General features: G+C 34.3%; 1 protein-coding gene across 1 annotated transcript; it reads left to right on the top strand.

The window, feature by feature from the left end:
* Nucleotides 1-2910: 2910 nt before the first annotated feature.
* Nucleotides 2911-8618, top strand: cdo1 (cysteine dioxygenase, type I). The gene is made up of 5 exons (XM_060881510.1): nucleotides 2911-3121; nucleotides 4239-4316; nucleotides 5111-5268; nucleotides 5644-5813; nucleotides 7491-8618. The coding sequence occupies exons 1-5, from the start codon at nucleotides 2928-2930 to the stop codon at nucleotides 7518-7520; spliced, it is 630 nt and encodes a 209-aa protein (XP_060737493.1). The 5' UTR covers nucleotides 2911-2927; the 3' UTR covers nucleotides 7521-8618.
* The last annotated feature ends 3733 nt before the right edge of the window (nucleotides 8619-12351 follow it).

Genomic DNA, 12351 nt, shown 5'->3' with positions numbered 1-12351 from the left:
CCCTTTGTGAGATCTGCACGAACATGGGGACAATGTGCAAACACACAGGACCCTTGATCTGTGAAGCAGTAACACTTACTGTGCTATTATTATTATAGTACATTATAGTACTAGCAAATAGAGCCTCAACAAATAGTCAAAATGACAATTAAATTTAATGTGAAAATTGTCAAAGTAGATTTTGGTATTCTGGCTTTTACACATGTCTAGGCCAATGACATTCAATTTAATTTTTCACAGCTCCACACAGTTATCATACACGTCAGATGTTAAGTCCGTTAGGACAATTAGGACTACGAGGCCATTTTAAAATGATAGACTCTACATTTCAGTGGGTTTACCATTGCGTAATTACTAATTACCCGCTTGCTCAGACATGCCTTTTCATTTCAGTACACAACCTTTCTGTGGGTCTGTTCTGTTCTGGTCAGGGCTTTGCAATAACCAACTGTAACTGTGCACATCATAAAAATCAACATTCTATTAAATCACTCTGTTTAATCAACCGAGGTACCAATCTGTGCAACCCACAGGGTTAAAATATATAGAAAGCAGAAGGTCACTTTATTAGTAGAGAGTCTGCACCATTACCAGAATCATCTGCACTTGTGAAGTGACCAATAGATTTTTAACAACACTGACACTATAACAGAATAGGTTACATGCTTACACAATCGTGTTATAACCATTAAAACTGATGAACAAGCTGATGAACACTGTGTCGTTCTGCAACTGACCTTCTGCATGTTGTAGCTTTCATACATCTTCATCTTTGTCTTTTTTTTTTTACAGTTAGTATAACTTCAATTAAAATTTGCCTCTTCATTTGTATTTGTAGAATGTTCCTTCTGGTTATTATCACAAATATTTATACAAACCTGTAAGTAAAACTCTTGCTAAGAGTCGTAATACTCTCATTATATGACCTAAAACCAGGTTAAACTGAATTTATTAGATGTTAAGGATTAGGCCTTTTAAAAAGAAAAACAGCCATTAAATAGGAAAAGTGTCACATCCTGAGATTCCTGAACAAGTTACAGTTTATTTAATCCAAACCAAAGTCATCACACATTCTTCTGTCTCTGCCATCCTTGCTGTCTTGTAACACACTTATATTTAGCGCTTTACCCAGAAGTGTGATGACACTTATATGACATCCTTTAAAGTCCTCCATAAAAGAGGTGTAAATGGAGAAAACTGTGTTTCTACATTTTTCCTCTGAACTACTGAAAGCTCAGAAACACTGCTATTAACAGAGCCGCTTAAACGATATTATAACTGGTTCTCTGACAAAATATGTTGAAACTATTAGACGATTAATCTTTTTCTAGCTAATCGACCTACCGTCATGTTTCGGTGCAGTTGGAATAAACGTGAGATTGGATGGTGTAGGAACTAAAGCGCCTTTATGTGCTCACACTTTTAGTAAAATAGTAATTTCTTTACAACGACTGCCTGTCAATGTCTGTAACCCAAAACAATCACCATGTTGGGTTTTACCCTGGGTTTCTTTCCTGCTTGTTATTGGGGTGTTTGGCCTTGTGCAAGTGTAATGTGGCTCAATTATATTCAGGTCAGTTGATTGTTTTGGCCACTGCAGAACTTCTTTACCTTAAAAAAGGTCTTGAGTTGCTTTCAGATTATGCTTCGGTGTGACGTCAGTGTGATGTTCTGTCTGATTTTTGAACATTTTTGGCTCTATCTGAGCAGATGATGCAGTTGAACATTGCTTCAGTAGCATGTTTCGGCCCATCTGCATGAAGACTTTATGCGTTTTATATTGAGTAGTAATTGCTTATTCAGCATAAAGGCTACTTGCAAACAATAAGGTTTGTATAAAAAAATTGAAGGACCAATTATTCCTTGTTACAGTAACTGTTGATAACTAATTCTAGGTGAAATACTTTTGGTTACATCCTGTCTAGCTGCACAATTTGCCATAAATACAGAGGAGCCGTGAATTATTTCAAAAGAGGACTGGGGGGGAAGCCAGAGATGGTTTCGAAACCAAAGCGTCTGTATGCTAATTCTTCTTTAAACAGCAGAGTTTGTAGACTGTAATTAAGCAGAAATGTAGTCAGTAAGCTGTGCAGCTTTTATTGTATTGTCCTCGAGCGTCCACGTGACGGAGCAAGAACGCTGTTAGGAACCGACTCTTTTATTAAGAACCAAATCAGTTCACCACACCGTCGAGCTAGACGTCGTTTGTACCCAAAAGCACAAAGCTTCTTTGTGTGGGTGAATTTTTAGAGCGACTTATTTTCAGAAGCTATTTGTTTCGTATGTCATTTGCACATTTGCTCTTTACACTTGCAAAAACAAACGAAATATTTAATAATAATAATAATAATAATAATAATAATAATTTGGATGATTTTGTCGTCTAGTGAAGTCCATAGAAAATAAATTTATTTGGCTGTATTGACTCAATGCTGTATTGAATTTTTATTTTATTTTATTTATTAATTTATTTATTTCAAAGCTGCATCTTGTTTTAAAACGTTTGGCTGTTTTTCCTAATTCTGTGTACAGTGTGCTTACTTCTACGTTTAAGCCTCTACGTTTGTATATAAACGAGTTCTAAGGAAACATCATGTACCTTTTTTCTTTTATTGCTCATAGTTCGAGAATAAGAACATGTGGAACGATTATACCAAATGCACCAAAATGTGGTGATATTTCTGTGGTGCTTTCTAAAAAGAAAGCATTATAATCATTCTTTGGCCGTCTTCATTTAATCAGATATCTCGACAAATTTACGTCCTGTTGGCACATTAACGGTAGAACATTTTTGTGTTATTTTTACGTTTTACAAACGACACCTCTAAAACACCCCCATCTAAAACAAAGTGGTACAGTCCATTAAGTCCCCCCCCCCCCCAAAAACATCTATAAAACGTTAGACGAGCTCATTCAGTGCGTCTAACATGTCAGGGACAGACACAGAAAGAATGGAGCACACTCAGATGGTAAAGCCAGAGACCCTGGATGATCTGATTAAAATTCTCCACCAGATTTTCGAAAGTGACAATGTCAATATTGAGGAGGTACAGAATATAATGGAGGCATATGAAAGTAAACCACAGGAATGGATGAAATTTGCAAAATTTGATCAGTACAGGTATTATTTATTTATTTGTTTGTTTGGGTTTTTTTTGTTTGTTTTTTTGTTTTTTTTATTATTATTAGTATTATTATTATTATTATTAATTAATGTATTTATTTATTTATAATAATAATAATTATTATTCTTTTAGTATTTGTTTGTTTATTATTTTATTTATTTGTTTATTTATTTATTTGTAGTAGTATTAGTCAATCTGTTCTGTTTTTTTTTTAATTTAAGAAATAAATAAAGGTTGGGAAGAGTTCTGAATACAACTATAATAATAAACTATTGCAGTGGTATTGCACTACAGATATTTAGCCTACTGTTTGGGGGAAAATATAGATTTTCTTTTTAAACGTTATGCCCTTTATTTGTTAAAACTTAGTGCATATTTATCTGTTTTTCCCATGTTGGCCATGTTTGGGAAATGCTATTACACGGTGGCCTCAAGTTGCTGAGTGTTTTGAAAGGCTTATAAAGCTTGGCTGGTGAAGGGTGGGAAAGAGGCCACCAATCACAGGCCAGGGTCCGACACACACCCGTAAACTGCTACAGAAATAAAGCGCTGCTGTAGCATCTGTAATCTGAGGATCGTTATAGCACATTATAGAACTGAGGCATCTGTAATCTGAGGATCTTTATAGAACTGTACCACACACACACACACACACACACACACACACAAAAAAAAATGTTTTAAACTTTCTTTTGAAACTATTCTGCAAAGATATCTTGAACTGCGTTCAAAGTGATGGAATGGAAATTATACCCAGACAAATACAAAATATAACAAACTGAGATGTTGTAATTGAACTAAATGTTAATTTAGGTAATGTAGATGCATCTGTAACTTCATGTTCTTAAGTGAAGCTCATATGTACAGTCACACAATTGAGCTGCTTTATTTTGGGCCATAAAATGATTTTTTTTAGATCATTCACAACTTCTCATTACAATCAGACCAAGTATGTGCTATCCACTAACATGAAATTCCACTCAGCTCAAGGTTTGATTATAATAATAACTGACTACTTTGATTCAAATGAGCCAATTTAAAGGTCATTAAGACAGGCTAATTGCTTTAAAAACAATCATGTGAACAATATGATGCCATGTTGTGTCTGTTTAGGTATACCAGGAATCTCGTCGATGAAGGCAATGGCAAATTTAATCTTATGATTCTGTGTTGGGGTGAAGGGCATGGCAGGTAAGGAGTTACTGACAATATAAGTGTGAAATATTAATACACATGAGATGAGCTAAATTTGTGCAAAGGTATATCAGATTTCAGGCTATAATTGTCCTGTTGAACTCAAGCTACCATAAAAACTCAGAGGAATGTTTGGTATATTTTGTGCTTACTGTTTGATTGGTATTTGACTTTAGCCTTAGCAAATGATATAAATGGTAAATTGCATCAATAATATAAAAGAAATGGACTAAAGTTTGAACGAACATAAACAGTGGAAGGGTTAAAAGGGGTTAACTCTGTAGGTGTTCGTTCAATTGTGCTGAAGTTGCTGTGTGATGTTAGACACATGTACACTGATAGTGGAGTTCAGCAGTCTTGGAATCTGTGTTGTGACGTCTTTAAATGAAAAGGACACGCTGATAAGCATAATTCACCAGTCAGACTCTATTCTGGATCGGCAAGATTCACATGAATAACTTTTTTAACTGTTATAAAACTTAAGGATTATTACAGGATTGCTTACGCAGTACAGAAATGTCATGTGCTTTACTCAGTTTCATCAGTGTAACAATTACATGAGAGTCACAAACAGCTGGAACCAAATTCCTTGTGTGTCAACACACTTTTCCAATACACCTGATTCTGATTATCCTATTTTACTGTACAGCTAAGTATTAATTCAGCATTCAAATGGAGCTTATTTAAGTTTAGTTGCAGTTACTAGTGAAGTTTTTTTAGGTGGGAGAGTATTTGTAACAGAAAATCTCTTGCTTATTTGTGAGTGTGTCTTTGCTCTGTGCCACTTGCAGTAGTATCCATGACCATGCAGACTCACACTGCTTCCTGAAGCTTCTACAGGGCCAGCTGAAGGAGACTCTGTTCGAATGGCCTGATGGTAAATCACATGGTGACATGCTCCAAAAATCTCAGCACATCTTGCAGGAAAACCAGTGTGCTTATATTAATGGTAAGTTTGTCATTAGAAGATCATCAAAATGAATTAGTGATCATTTTTTGAGCATCATATACTTTCTTAATCATGTATTAACCTCTGGTTAATAATCTATTAACACTGATTACAGAAGATTTGAGATAAAAAAAAAATACTGAAGAAAGGTCACAGGGTGGATACTTTTTGCAATTCCTTTTATTTTCTGCTAAATTTCTTTGCTTCCTTTCCTACTTGCTAGAAGGGTGTGAGAGGGGTCTTGATAACATACAGTATAGCAAGGTTGAGGATATAAATAGGATGTTTTACAGTAAAGGTTTAGACTGATAAAACATGACATTGTGCAAGTGTTTTGGCTTTACTTGTAACAGAGGGAATGCCTATGTGTTGCAGATTCCATTGGCCTGCACCGGGTAGAAAACGTCAGTCACACGGAATGTGCAGCCAGCTTGCACTTGTACAGTCCTCCTTTCCAGCAATGCCAGACATTTGACCAGAGAACGGGACATAAGAACACAGTCAAAATGACATTCTGGAGTAAATTTGGCAAGAGGACACCATTTGTAAGTCTAAATGTTGAAAATGTCTTTAAAATCCAGCTAGATGAGGCAGAACTTTGATTAACCGGTAAAGATGAAAGGAATAAGAAATGAGAGTGTCTGGGTGTGACAGTGATTTTATCATGGGTATGGATGCTATTGTATAAGAACAGCATGTCCTTGCATAAGAACAGGGTGTTCTTATTGATCATAATAACAATAGACAATTCTTTCATCACACAATGTAGTTTGTGAATAAGCTTTGGTTGGTAATCATAATAGGCAAAGCATAAAGCCATTCTGTAGAAATAACAACGGCTAATATCTAAGATCTAATATTTTTTTTTCTTTTTTAATTTAATTATATTGATGCATTCTCATGTATGCGTATATTTTACAATGTCCTCAAATGTGGCTAAGATTTTAGAATGATCCATTCTAATATACAGAATATTACTCAGATTTATTTTCTTTTATTTATTTTTCCTTCTGAACAAACCTAATATCATACGAGTGAATCCTTTATCATTTAGAAAGAGTTAAAAATGAGTTAGAATACTAAACTCTTCAGTGCTATGATTACAGGACTGGAGAGGCCCGTTTTTCTGTTTTAAAAGCGTTTAAGAAAGCGATAGCACTTTGTACAGGTACAGAATCTAATCTAATATGTTATTAAACAATAAAAGTAAAAGCTTTGCTGCTATCAGTGCCAGGAAGTCAAAATTTATATTTTACAGCAGATAAAGACAAGGCAGTTCTTTCCTGATTGAACAGTCGGTGGAAGTGTTATTGTTGGTTTTATCACCTCATGAAGCTTATCAAGTTATACAGTACATCCACTGATCATTAATTGTTGTTTTATTTATATACCTGTCTGGAACTTTCTAATTACCAGCAATATATTTTAAAGCTTTCCAGTGCAGAAAGCTAAATGAATCAAAGAGTTAACAATTTATGCGTAAGGTTTTCTGACTTTTTTCTTTGGAGTATCTGATTTGCATTCTTGTTTACTGCAGACACACGTTTTCATTAGTGGGGTTTAATCAGGATTTTCTAGTCAATTGCTGGCATGAAAGACTGTAATTATTTTTTTTCCTGTCCTATTTTTGCATTCACGCAAACTCCAGGGATTAAACTATTTATTCCAACAGTGGATATGTACTATATTTTTTATGCCTCAGAAATGTATGAAAAAGAGTATTTATGAAATGTGCAATTTTGACAAGTGTGTTTTAACAAGTGACACAGTATTTAGCGAACAATTTTAACAAGTGTGTTTTAACAAGTGACACATTATTTTGCAAACTACTTGCAGATGCAGCAATTTATTAATATTCAGATAATAGAATAAAAAAGTGTGTTCTTTAGACAAAGGTTTTCTTAGTAACATGTGCAAGCATGCCCTCAGAGATCTAGCAACATCAGAAGGGAGGGGGGTTTAGTTGGGGCAACAGGGGATCTGTTTCAGCTTTGGCAAATACAATGGACTTATCTGCTGTTCAGGAGTTACATAAGCTCACCTTGACCAAATTGCTGTCTGGCCAAGCACATTGCACCATCAGTCCCGTGATAAGATAAGATAATGATGAGAAGGGATGAAAACACTGCTTACTTCACCACAACTTGTTGGCTTGTTGGTTTTAACAGAATGTGACCCTATTTTGTCAACTTTGTATTTACCTTTTTTCTCTTATTTCACAGGAAACTACCATTTCACAAGAAAATAACTGAGAATGGGGAAAACTTTACATCCACAAATTCAGACCTGGTTAAAACAGCAACGGTGACGTCATTATTTTTTTGAAATACAAAAATATTGATTTGATACGTTTCACTAAATTTGCAAGAGACATTTTTTTTGATAGGGATTCAGTAATTAAAGAGGATTGGTCTTGACCCAGTGTATGCTTGCTGCTGAGCACATTATAAGGGGCCTGAATAGGAGATCTGTTCTTTGTTCACTTGGTTTGAGAAAGGTCCTAACAGCATTCCTAAGCATCTGTGACCTGTGTAATCACACTTTTGTACTGTTCCTGGGCCTAAACATATAATTTATAAGAAACTATTTTGATTTTTTTTTTCATTGTGGTCACAAAACTGTAATTATCTAAAAAGGCCATTCATGAAATGTAATACCTTTATGTAAAATGGAGCACTTTCTTTTATTGATGTGTTAATTTCACTGTAAACTAGCATGGTTTATCACCACCACATTGTAACATAACACCATATGTAAAGATATGGTAAGATAACACCATATCTAAAGACTTATTTTTTATACAATTCATTGTCAGTAAATTAAATGGAATATTTGATGTTAGGACGAATAAAGAGGATTGTAATTGTGTTTAGTATCTTAAGCCTAGATGGCTTATTTAAAATTTAATTTTAGTCTTACATAGCAATGACTTGTTTTTCGAGCTATAACTGTAGAGGTATTTATAGCTTTGAACAGCTTTTTCTAGCATTGCTGTTTAATTCATCAGCCAGACATTAGGATTATGATGATGATGAAAAAGCTTTGCAATAACTGTACAACATTAAATGATATTTCTGCATTGTTTCCAATTACCGTTGTCTGTCCTGTATATTAAAATTGTTTGTCACTCTTTGGTGCTAATAACCTGATTTGAAGTCAGTATATATTTTTTTGTTTTTTGTTTTATTTTGACAGAAACAATTATTTTGGTTATATATGTTTAATTACAAACAAATAGTTAATTATTTAATCATTTCTTTTTGTAAAGGAGACGTGCAAAGTATTTCATTGTACATTCTAAACATTGTGCTTTCACTGTGCAGATGACAATAAACCTCTTGAATCTTGAATTTTATTAACAGTTTTATTAATATACTTTGAGGCTATGCTATCAATCTCTCAAACCACATTTAGCAGAATGAATATTGTTTCTTATTCCATGCGATGAATAAGTATATATGACACTTGAGTATAAAACGACTCTTTAAAGATTCGGAACAGTTTCTAGGAAAGGTCAAAAATGACTTTTCAGAATTATGGATTCCAAGTATAAGTAGGTTTATCATCACAGATATATAGTTTCTACAGAGTCACAGTGCTACACTTAACACGAAACAATGCAAAGATAAGAGGATCAGTACAGTGACATGCAGTGCTGTGAAAAGTTTAGAAAATACATAAATTTTGTAATAAATACAATCATTACAGACTCCCCTAAACAATAAATTATACAATTCACAGTAATAAATAATAATGAAGTAAATGCTATTTGTATTCCATAACAACAGTATGAACGTGTAAATTTACTTTTTTGCAGTAAGTAGAGTATATATATATATATACAAATATAAAGCTATATATAGCTATAAAAAGCATCCAGGAAGTAAATGATGTGCATTTCAATGATATATGTACAGATTGTAAATCCTACAGTGAAGTAAAGAAGGTTTAAAAACAGTGCAAGCAAAGTGATATTTGAAATAATGTGTTTTCAGAGATTACAAGAAAGGAGATATCTTTCGTTCTGGTGGTCCAAAAGCCAACCTTTCTGTTTTATCAATATAAAGTTGATTGTATTTTCCAGGAGATACAAGTTGCACTCCTGGGAATGGATAATGAAAACTGATCCTCTGATCCTTTATAGCATGGCTGTGTTTATAAACTGAACATCTGGACAGATTGCATGCTTGTCTTTACAAGTCCTGTGTACTACACTGCAATTATCTTGCAGGAAGCTCATTGAATTCATTTTGAGTAGCTACTGGTTCCACCTACCTTAGCTTCTGAAGTACTTGGCTTGCAGTTTGCACTTTGTTCAGAAATGTCTTCAAATCTCTAGGTTTTATGTCTTGAAAGGTATAGGTTTTCCTCACAGTGCTGCAGAACACTGAATCTGGTTAGATCCTCCTGACAGAAGATGATACCAATGAATCATTTTGGTGATGATGGAAGACTGTTTCATGTGACATCATTCTGTATGATCAAAAATATTGGACTGACTCCATCAATGTTTTTGTGTCTGTGCTTAATTAAGATTCATTACAACTGATCATTTCAACAATTAACTGCACTAATACACTGAACTATGTACAATACATCAGTAAGAAGCAGGCTGTTTAGTAGCTATGTTAGATAGCTAGCTGTATTAGAGATGACCAGGGAGCAAGTATTACTCACATTAGCAAAAGTCATTGACTGATGAAACATTCTATACAGTATGTTTACAATAAATGTTTTTTAATTTTATTAAAAGTCAAAAACTTAAATATTTAATATAGCTAAATATTCATGTCTTTGGCTATCCTTCCTGCTGGTCCAGCGGCAGGATCCCACGTGCTCATTGCTGTGGCCTGGGTTTGAGCCCTGCACAGGGAGCTAACCCAGCTACTGTAGTTAACTCTCTCTCTATTCCTTCTCTATTAATTGGACATGATTTAAAAAAGCACACATCTGTGTGTATAATGTCTCAGATTCCACAGTGCATGTCAGACCAGAAATCAAGCCATGATGTCCAAGGAACATGCAATAATTGCTGGAACAATGTGGGCAGCATTACTGTAAAAGTGTAAGACATTGGACCCACCAAACTCTTCCTATATCTGGCTGTCTGGGCAAAATTCTGACAAGAAGGGTCTTGTTTAGGAAGGTAACCAAAAGACCTCTGCTGAGCCTTCTTCTAAAAATTCTAAAATACTCTGGGCTTTATTGTGAAATGACTAACAAAAATTATAATTAATTAACTGATCTCTTTAGACTTATATCCAAGCAATACATCTTTTAAAAAAACGGCATGCACATCAATTGGCTAATACCATTCCTGCAGTGAACAACAATGGGAAAGATTAATTCTGCCTGAAGAAAGACTTTTTGAGAGTACACACAAATTCAAACTGAGACAAAGGTTTACTTTTCAGCACAACAACAACAACCTGAAGCATACAACCAAGCCAGGTGTATAAAGTTAGAGGCTGACTCACAAATAACAGCTTTGTTAAAACAAATTGAAAAATGTGTATTTTTCTATTCATTTGAATTTAATGTACACAATAAAGTGTTCAAAAAAAGTGTGTGAATGCTTTTCAAAGTTGTTCAAAGACGGGACTCTACTGCGGCAGCAGGTGAAGCAGAGAAAACTGGTCGGTTGAACTTCTGAATCCTATTGTGAAATTTAATTAATAAGTAATAATTATTAAGTAATATACTCTCTAACCACTATACTGTACACTCTGTTCTGTAATAATGTATGACTGCTCCTTGACCTCTGATTCATCAATATTGAAGGCAAGATCTTCATCACAAGTGTTCTGACAGCCAGAAAGCTAACTATGCGTAATGTGTCATAGAGGGTATGAGGTACAAATGCTATCTGACTCCATCGTTTCAAAAATCCTAAATTGTTTGAGATTGAATGGATTTGCCAGGGAGTACAGGAGAAACTGCACAAAGCCAAGTGGGCCAAGCTTGTTGAGGCTGACTCACAAAGATTGTAGATGTCACCAAAAGTAGTCCTTCAGAGTACTGAAAAATGAGAATGAATAAAAAAACAAAACAATTTGCAGCAATTTCTACAGTAAAAGCTGTGTTCACTTTGTCATTGTCGACAGATACATAAAGTGTTTCTTTACAATAAAGTGCATTCTTTTTTTTACAGTAATCTGAAGCTACATGTTTAGCAAAACATCACCTAGTCTTTTCCAATCTATAGTTCCTACCAGAGGTTATTCTTCGTTTAGTGAAATGAAAAAATAGAAAAATTAAAAACTACAGTTATTGTATGTTTTTTCCATTAACAGTCCAGACATGAAAACACAACTCCACACAAGTCTGATGACATTTCCTTGCTACGGAAGAGACCTACTGTTAATATATTCTGAATATTTCACCATCATCGATCATCCAATCAACTCTTCCTATACAGCTCCAAATATTACGTTGATTTTTAAATGTCTCCCTTCAGCACCTGGTACAGAGATTTCAGCCTTGGGCATGATAACTTTTTGTAAATACGCTTTCTCTTAGATGCTACAGTGACTTTAACTTTATTCTTGACAAAGTGGCAATTAATAAATATTTTACTAGCTAAGTCAATAGTCCCAAGAACCTTGATCCGGGTTGGAGTGAACATTCATTCACATATGAAACTATGTCACATTGTTAGATGTTATTTATTCCTCAAAAGTGCAAGGAATTGTAGAAGAATTCTAACATATATGCAGTACAAGAGAAAAGGTTGCACAATTGAACACATTTTAACAACCAGAGCTCTTAATTCTGAGATATTTCAGGAGATTTGTTCATTTGTTTAAAACATTTGTAACTGTTTTTATTTATCTTGCACGTAATGCATTCTTAAACTCACCCATAGTACAGCGACATCTTATTAAATGATATATAACTCCATTTGTATCTGTGAGTAATTGATGGTGATAGTGTATCTTTTAAGTTATCTTATCTAGTAATCTGATAATCTTTTTTCTAGAGAGAAAAGAATGCTGCTGCGATACACAGTGTACTTTCTACTGTGCTTTATCACGTTTTAACACCAGTTGTAAAAATATCCATAAAACATAATTGCTATGTTCA

The sequence above is a fragment of the Tachysurus vachellii genome, chromosome 11 (genome assembly GCF_030014155.1).
Source record: "Tachysurus vachellii isolate PV-2020 chromosome 11, HZAU_Pvac_v1, whole genome shotgun sequence".
NCBI classification, from domain to species: Eukaryota; Metazoa; Chordata; class Actinopteri; order Siluriformes; family Bagridae; genus Tachysurus; species Tachysurus vachellii.
Note: the sequence above shows the minus strand (reverse complement) of the source record. Positions and strands in the feature narration are given on the sequence as shown.